The 9,022-nt window shown below is 43.6% G+C and overlaps 1 protein-coding gene across 1 annotated transcript; it reads right to left on the bottom strand.

The window, feature by feature from the left end:
* Nucleotides 1–1,607: 1,607 nt before the first annotated feature.
* On the bottom strand, nucleotides 1,608–7,705 carry LOC104293766 (ICOS ligand-like). Its single transcript, XM_009893295.1, has 5 exons — nucleotides 7,696–7,705; nucleotides 5,218–5,580; nucleotides 4,474–4,749; nucleotides 2,732–2,908; nucleotides 1,608–1,654 (listed from the first exon to the last, which is right to left on the bottom strand). The coding sequence occupies exons 1-5, from the start codon at nucleotides 7,703–7,705 to the stop codon at nucleotides 1,608–1,610; spliced, it is 873 nt and encodes a 290-aa protein (XP_009891597.1).
* Nucleotides 7,706–9,022: the final 1,317 nt, after the last annotated feature.

The raw sequence follows: 9,022 nt of genomic DNA, 5'->3' as shown, positions 1-9,022 counted from the left end.
ATCATGTCCTTAATCAGGCTTGCCTTCTCCAGCCTAAACATAACCAATCCTTCATCAGAGATCACATTCCCTAGATCATTCTCGTTTCTCTGGTATTGGTCCAAGTTGCCCTCAAATCAGGATGCCCAAAAGATACTGCCTTCCGTGCCTCACATGGCTCTGTTGGCAGAAAACAGCCCTCAGAGGTGGGACAGTTTCTGATAGCAGCAAACCACCACAGCTGCTGTCCCACCACAAACGTTGCGGAGACATACCAAGGAAAAGATAGTGTCTGGAAGGCTTTTGTTTTGTTGTTAATGAACAAATTGTGCTAAAGCAGCCTTCGATACAAGATAAATATTTACTCTTATTTATGTTGCAGAGGATTTTTCTACTGATGGGTTAAGCCCTGGGATCTAATCAAATAGGGCCTGGTATAAGTAAGTCTGGAGAAGAAAAGGTTGACCTTAAATGAACAGCTTGTGTCATGTTAATGCAGCTCATAGGAACAGAATGAGAAAATCCATCCTCCTTTCTGCATTATGCTTTACAGGAAACAGTGTAATGCCTGTTAATGTTTAGCAAACACAAATGTTGCTGATCAGGCTGGAGTTGAGTGATGGGTCTGAAAAATAACTGACCATTAATCTAGTTTGCATGACCACCAAAAAAGTTCCAGAAAGACTTTTTTAATTTAAGGGTTATTTTGCTTCTGTTTAACATACATTCACAGAATCTGCTACAGCAAACTGTGCTTTAACTATTACAGTTTTGGTGAAACCATGGTATTTTCTGCCTGTTCTGCAGAGACACCCTGGCAACAGTCATTTGCTTCAGGAGAAACTACCAAATGACATATAAAACAGGCAGATATTTTACCCTCTCTGTGCTCTTACAAGCCTCCTGTGCTGAGTTTGTTCTTCCAAATCTGTCTTGGATATTTTTTTGCACTTGTTTTTACTTTTCCCCCCACTATAAATGAATTTGTAAACCAGCTGGCCTGCAATATTGCATTCTTGCTTATGAAAAATATGAACATGCTGAAGGTCTGAACTGCACATTTTTTTTCCTAGGAAATTAGAGTGCTTTGTATTTTTTTTAAAATTGGGTGTATCTAGGCTCAGGTTGATAGACATGAAGCAAATGAAGTTCCTGCATCCCAGCTAAAGACCTTCTAGGATCTAGTGCCTAAAAACGCAGGGAACGACAATTTGATGATAGGCACTGACGTGATACGAAGTGATAAATGATCAGTGCTTGTCCGGACTTGAAAATCAGTATTTAAAACAGATTTTCTAAGTTTGGCTCTGCCTCGGTGGCAATAGGAGCTTTAGCATTGTTATAGAACAGGAGGAGAGGGTGGCTTCAGCCTGTACACTCTGTGTCCCCTGTTGATTTGTCATGTCCTTTGGCCTGAACTGTTGAAGGAACATCTGGGAACCAAGACTCCTGGGCTGCTTTTGGCAACACTTACAGAGCTCAGGGAAAGGGCTGAGAGAAGTAGGGCTACTAATTTACATGCTTGAGTTTGTAACATCTAGCAAGTCTAATGCAAAGGCTTTATGCTGAACTTGAGTACTGAAGCTATGAAGTTAAGTCACTCTTGAGACAAATACAGTGATACATCTTTAATACTTACAGTTGAGTCCTCCTTTCTCTTCATTTGGTTGGACATCTGTTGAAACAAATGCACTGTTTTAAGCATGTAGGACAGATAAGTATAGTCTTTAGCCAAACAGGATTAATATTAAGCAACATCTAAAGTTGAGGATTCAGTGTACTAAATGCTCTTTGGACAGCAAAATGCAGTCCCTACTCTATTTGCTTACAACCTAGGTCACCATTTCAGCAAGGATAGATTTGGGGCTTGAAGGAACAGCCCTGCTCCATCTTTTAGGACAGAGTCTGGCACCACTCTTGGGTTGTTTTTGAAGGAAGGACAGGGCTCCTAGCCCAGATGCTGGGCAAGATCCCTACCCGATTTTCTGCTGCTCTTTCCTGAAGCATCTGGGCTTGCTAGCCATGAGGAAGAGGGCATGGTTTGTCCTTGTCCATGAAAAGTGTGGTTGCCCCTGCCCCCTTTTCTTAGATGTTAGCTCTTTTATACCTTCAAAGTGGCTTACAGTAAGTATTCAGGTACATCACCAGACCCAGTCTGTTTGACAAGACATGTTTTAGAGCTACCTTTTGTTCTGTCATGCCAAGCATTGAATAGTCCTGCATGTGGGCAAACGCAGCCCGCCTATCAGTGTACGTATGTACGGCAGGGAGTGACAGTCAAGACATGCTTTGTTTCTAACCTGTAGAAAGCTGCTTGATCCCAGTGGGTTCTCAGGATTGATTTATCCTCTGATTTCTGCTTTATGTTGGGCTAAGCAGAGCGCCCTACTGACCCCAGTCCTGTTCCACGGAGGAGGAGCATCCCCTCCCTCTGTCCAGAAACAGTCTGCAGGGGATGGCAGCTGAGAAACTGTGGCCTGAACAGGCCCAAAGTCTGAGTTACTCTCACATCCAGCAGTTAACTCCTGTGCAGCTCTGGCACATTAGCAGAAAACCATAAAGAATAACATATCCTGGGGCACTACGTGTCCTCCCCAGGGCACCCCAGGTTTTTGATAACAGCATGATTTCCTGCTGTTGTGCGCAGGCAGCTTGCTTGTACCTTCTAGCAATGTGCTGGATGGCATTAACTATTTCAGCAAATGAAAAAGAATTCTTCGGATTTGATCATGCAAATGAAGGCCCTCATTACCTGTGTAGGACACTAGTTTAGAAGACCTCCGTCTGCACAGCCAGCAGGTTAAAACAGCTAGAGCACCTATCAGAATGACAATGGAAACGATGCCAGCTGCTTGAGCACCTCTTCCATTCTTTCCCAGGTTTTTGTGACTTTCTGTGCTAGAACCATTGCTTTGCTTCTGCTGTGTGTCTAGAATAAAAGAGAAAAAGCATGTAATAAGGTGTAAGTTTTCACATTTCATACCAGACAAATATTTGACCACATTTTACATGCACAAAAAAAAAAAATAATCTGAAGGACTAAGTATTTGTGCTATTTGTATCACTGTGATTCTGGTAGTATTCCTTCTGAGCAAGGCACATCTCTAGCTTACGCTGTTCAATAATACAATGACAGTTTATTCCTCTCTGTCATCGTACTGCATGCATCCCTCTTTCTTCCTTTTTGTTGTTCTTTTCCTGCTAGCCTTGGGAGACTGTATGTTTGAGCTTGTATTTAGACTCAGCTGAAAATAAATTGATACAGGATCTATAATGTAAATCTGATGGTATTCAGAGAAGTAGGTGAAAACCCATTTCCCTGAACTTGTGATGAATTTCCACCGATTGCTGCAAGCTGAAGGTTTCAAATCTCATTTCTTACTCAAGTGTGGTAGTGCTTTTAGAAACCAACAAAAAAATAGCAAGATGAAGGTCTTTTCCGACAGAATGCCATTAGGAAACTAATGACCTAGTTTTCCCTTAATTTGGGATGACAGCAAGGGTATGCTATCATATAAACACTCTACTGTGTAACTTTTGCTTGTGCGCGCAATTTTTGTTCCTGGAAATAGTTTATATTTTTTGGCTATGTTTGTGGGATCAAGTCCAGACTATGTGATTCCTTGGTGTGTTTGGGTAAACAAACTGTGGGTATCCAGCTACAGTTATTCAAACAATCAAACCTCTTTGCACCAGGGTGGAGAAACCTGTGAGAGAAAGGTGTGGTGGGAAGCAAGACTAGGAACAGCAGTGAGACTGAACAGCCACCTCCAGATAAGCTCTCCCACTCCAGAGAGCTTCTCTACACAGCTGTTTGGAAATCATGAAATCCACTAATGGTACTATAGCTATAATTTTTTTTATACACTTTATTTTTTTTTAAAATAGCTTTCTGTTTTTTGTGAAGAGTTGAGTGGCTAAATACTTGTTTTTACTATTGATCACTCGTATCAGCAATAAATAGCATATTATACTTGTGCTATTAGGTGTACGGTTCTATTGGGCTAATATTATCCACTTACTCCAGGCTTACTTTAAACAGTGCACTGTATTAAATTGAGTTTTGGAGACTGAAAAGAGAACTTTGAAACTAGGCAGAGTAAAAAGCAAATGCGAGTGCTGCAAAGCAGTCAGGTAGGCGTTCAGGAATTGTGGATCTGTTGTATGGTGCCCCCTGAAAAATAACCTGACTCCCCAGGTCATCGTGTTCCCGAAGAACCAAAGGGTAAAGCCCAGTCACTGCCTCAGATGCAAGAGCTTCTCCGTGCCGTTGTTACAGCACGCTTGATGGGGTGTTCACTTCAATGTGGAAGAAGTAAACATGAAGTCGGTGGCTAAGCATAACTAGCTTGAAACAAAACCTGAGGTCTTCTCAGCGCTTTTTGGAACTACTGAATGAATGTACACCCCTCGTTAGTGCACATCTACAGACAGAGATGCACTGGCTGATATTCCTGCTATTGAGAAAACATGAAGTAGCACAAAGGGACTTACAGTTGGCGGATAGATTTTCCTGCAGTATTTTGTTTTCTATGGAGCACTCTATTTGCATGTTAGAAGTGGCTTTAACCTTCAGTGTGCTAAAAACGCTGTAAGTGCCGTCGACGTGGGGGGTGATCTTTAACTCTGATGAAGGCAGGTGGCTGTTGTCTGTTTTATTTATCCAATAAACATTGGGTTCTGGGTATCCATTGCCGGACCTGCAGCTGAAAGTCACCTCCTCTCCACTGTTTCTTATCGGTCCACTGAGTATTGGTTGGCTATAACTAGCTGGAGAGCAAGAGAAAAAGAAATAGTCATTGACATGTTCAAATGTATTGAAAAGACAAAATTTTGATGTGAGTTCTGAAGCAGAAGTTCTGGGTTTCACACGACCCTCATGACTTGAAAGGGAAACACCTGCAGGTTTGGTATTGTAAGCCAGAGAGCTGAGAGAATTACTGGAAGGGCAGAAGGCAACTTCTTAAGCTGCTGCCACCCAGTCATGTGCAAGAGCCCTTATATTAATGAAAACCAAGATGCAAAAAACCTCACACTGGATAAACGGCTGTTACAGGCGTTCTCCCAGGTTTGGATTCCCTAGCTGTAACATTTAAATTAAGCAGACTTCATGTCAGCAAAGTGCTGAAGTACGTTTCAAAGTTAAGGTCATGCTTAAATGTAATATTGAAATGGCACGAATGTGAAAAGCTGGAATAAGAATTTGGGCAAATATGTGCAAGGGATACAATTTCTTACCTGCTAAACTGAGAACCACTTCTGCCTGGTGAATCATTCTGGTATATTCAGTTTTCTGCAGTACTACACATTTGTACCTACGTTCATCACTCTGGCTGACGTTTAGCAGTAGCAGAGAAAAATCGCCATTTTCCAATCTATCCCAGAATAATTGAGTCCTGTTTTTAAAGTGAATACACTGTTCACTTTCGTTGTCTTGACCAGAGATCAGTGCATGTACAACTGAACACTCTTCTTGATCGTCAGCTATTTGCCAATATACCCGTAAATTTTTTAAGTGCAGTTCTCTTCCTCGATAAATGCAACTCAGTGTAGCGTTGTCTCCAAGTTTACTGACAATGATCTTCTCCTCCAATGCAATAACTACAAGATAAAAAGAGAGAGGGGAAAAAAGGATGTTATGTGGAAAAGATGTCATTCTTTTCAAGTATATTCTACCACATGTGGACTCCAGTATTAGTATTTATAACAGGCAGGTGAGTGTGCTCACTTCGGAGTTATTCCTGCCTCTTGACTTGTTGGTGGCTAATTTTCTCCGTGTCTGTTTGTACATTTTCCAAAGGGACTTTTTACAATATAAAGCCTTCTGCTTATTTCTTTCTCTGAGGACCAATTGGTCTAAGCGTTCCCAGCCCCGTGGATACCTGCATGTTTCACTTTGCCAACTGACTGCAGACACATATTCAAGTCCTAATGCTTTAATAATTATTTTTTAAATTCAGAAAAATGCCACATAACACTAGGTAAATCACAAGAAGTGGAAATACTGATAAGAAAAAGAGTGCTACCATTATTTTGAGATCCCAAAAAATTAAAAAGGGGAGTAAAGCCAGTGTTTCTCAAAGTGGGCATGTCATAGCAATCACATTTATATTGCTCCTATTGGTGTCACCCTCTCAACAAATATACCCAGCTGGCAAACTGCCATGCCCAGATACCTCCAGTGACACATTCATTAGACATTTACAACCTCTCACGGCCACCTGAGGTGAAGGCCAGCGCAGTATCTGGCTTTCAGGGTACTTTTCCTGGCCTCCAGACATGAGAAAGGCAGTGGGTCCTCCCCGGTGGCCAAGGCAAAGGCGTGAGCCGGCTGACGAGCGACGCAGAAGGCGCAGGTCAGCTACTCTGAGCGCAGCCTCCCTGCTGGGAGGGATGCACCGCCTCTCCTCCACCCCAGCAGCCAACACCGCTGTGGTGCAACTGGTTGCTCAGACCAAAGCGTTTGAGTTGGGCACCCTGCCTTAAAAGTACCACTGAGGCAAACTCGGGACTTGCAGGGAGGAAGGCAGTACGTCCTCCAGGCCCTTATCCTCTGCTGGGCGAGACAAGAAGTAACGAGCTTGAACTGCAACAAGGATGCTGCAGGTCAGGCTTTGGGATACCCCTTGTAGCAACGGGAAAAGCGATGGTCTGGAAAGCATCGCTTGAGAAGATGTGTGCACCTCTATCACTGGTATTATTTAGGAACCAGTCAGCCAGCACCTATTGAAACTCTAGCTGGTACAGTTTGTCCTGATTTTGGGGCTGGGGACTTTTTTTCATGACTTGGTTGAGATCCTTCTCAGTGATTAAGCAAAAACAGAGACAACTCTGAAAACATTTAAATATCACCAAGTGATGTCCTTTAACCTTACCTTTGTTTTGAAGGGAATTTTTGGATTGTAGTAAAAGACTTACTAATATAGAGGCTGAGAGAGTTGGGGCTGTTCAGCCTGGAGAAGAGAAGGCTCCGGGGAGATCTTATTGTGGCCTTCCAGTACCTAAAGGGGGCCTACAGGAGAGCTGGGGAAGGACTTTTTACTAGGGCATGTAGTAACAGGACGAGACCGAATGGTTATAAACTGGAAGAGGGCAGGTTTAGATTAAACATTAGGAGGATTTTTTTCACTTTAAGGGTTGTAAGGCACTGGAACAGGTTGTCCAGAGAGGTTGTTGAGGCCCCATCCCTGGAGATGTTCAAGGCCAGGCTGGACATGGCCTTGGGCAACCTGGTCTAGTGGGAGGTGTCCCTGTCTATGGGAGGGGGGTTGGAACTCGATGATCTTCAAGGTTCTTTCCAACCTAAACCATTCTATGATTCTATGAATATCAGGTACTTGATACAGTGTTGTATAATTCTAGTCATAATATGAGTATGGACTTTATGCGGGCATGTTAAATCTGCTTAACAACAGCCCTTATTACCCCACTTCTAAGGCCTTTTGTTGGCAGAGATGAATACACAGGGATGTCTGAAAAGCAAGCAGAGCAATCTAAGCAAGAGCATGCATAAGGTCCCTTGCTATTCTCCGTACCAAAACTGACAGAAACTGATTTTTCTTCTTTCCCTGATGCATGTCACACTGAGGAATTCTTAAGCGTCTTGCTGAAAACATACAGATGTTTATATTGTGCATACTACAAATACTCTGCATATTTGGCCAAACACGTTAAGGGAGAGCAGCTTCATTTTTAACTGAATTGTTCTGAACTTACCAGCTCTCATGGTATGAAGGAGCAGTAACAGAAATCCATAGCTAAAATAAAAAAGCAAACAAGAGTGTTACATGATAGACTTTAGCAACTCTGTTGTTTACCTAAGCCATAAACCTAATATTGATTGTTTCAGTATAGTAGCAGAAGTAAGTAAATTAGGTACTGCTACTACGTAATGTCCCATTAAGTATTTGCATTTTTGACAGCTGCAAAACTTCTGTTCAAACGACATAACTCTGTGGGTGGGTGGCCAAAGCCATGAATAGCAGTAAAACACACTAATATTGGAATCAGAGCAAAAGGCATGAAGCTGGTGTTGTGCCTGTCATTCTTGCGAAAAACGAACCATACAGACTTACTGGACAAATGGGCCCTGGAAGTTACCTGGATCACTGGAAAAGAGCATGGCGGCACAGGCCTAAATCCAGGACAAAGCCCTGCATCCCACTGTTTTGATGAAACCCGACGAGTTATGGTTTTATCTGGTGAAAGGACGGCAAGCAGCTGACCATGCTGCCCACCGGTTTGTGTGCTCAGTAAAAATGTGTAAACAGGAAACGTGCTGATAGCACAGAGCTGTGCAAAGGTTTTGCTGGAAAGAATTCGGCATGTTTGATTACTCCGGAGGGGCAAATCTATGCGGGGGTTTCCCAAGGGAGTTACACCTGCTGGATGCTATAGGAAAACCCAGTTTAACCTATCTATAAAGTCCCAGTGATTTAATTCTCATCTTACAGGGCTTTGAGAAAGATAAAGGTGCAGCACTTTCCAAAGACTGACTTTAAAATAGCGTTTCACCACGATGCCTAGCTGTACCTTGTGCTCTCCTTCCTCCACACCACTGTGGGAAAGGAAAACACTGGAAAGGTTTTGGAATGGGAGCTATGTGGCTGCAGTTGCCCACCTTGGTATTGCCCCAGTGCAATAAGGTTGCAAAGCTGAGCCCGTGGGTAGAGGGGACACACGGGCACCTGCTCATCCCCAGTTTCCCCAGCTCACTTTTGCAAGCAAGCAGGACTTTGAGACCACACTACCCGGGTGCAGCTGGTTCCCGTCCCCAGTTGTTCTCAATCCCCAGCCAGGTCCAACACTGAGCCAAGGGCTGGGGCAATGGGGAGAGCTGACCCCAGAAGCCCATGTCCATCCAGGAGCGAGCCTTGGGGTTTCCCACCCAGACTGCTCACCTTCTTCCCTCCAAACTAAGCCTGCCCTGCCTGCCCCTCCTCCCTCCAAGCTCTAATCTAAGCTCACTCCCCCCAGCAGCCACTTTTCACCTCCCCCCCCCAACCCCCCCACCCCCGCTTCGTAACCTTCCCCCTCCCCGCCA

This window comes from Charadrius vociferus, unplaced genomic scaffold, assembly GCF_000708025.1.
Source record: "Charadrius vociferus isolate BGI_N301 unplaced genomic scaffold, ASM70802v2 scaffold209, whole genome shotgun sequence".
NCBI lineage: Eukaryota > Metazoa > Chordata > Aves > Charadriiformes > Charadriidae > Charadrius > Charadrius vociferus.
Note: the sequence above shows the minus strand (reverse complement) of the source record. Positions and strands in the feature narration are given on the sequence as shown.

Coding starts and splice junctions, on each gene's coding strand:
- LOC104293766 (XM_009893295.1), bottom strand. Junction 2,909..4,473: donor GGAAAATCTATCCGCCAACT/GTAAGTCCCTTT, acceptor CTTTTATTCTAG/ACACACAGCAGAAGCAAAGC. Junction 1,655..2,731: donor TAAACTAGTGTCCTACACAG/GTAATGAGGGCC, acceptor TTGTTTCAACAG/ATGTCCAACCAAATGAAGAG.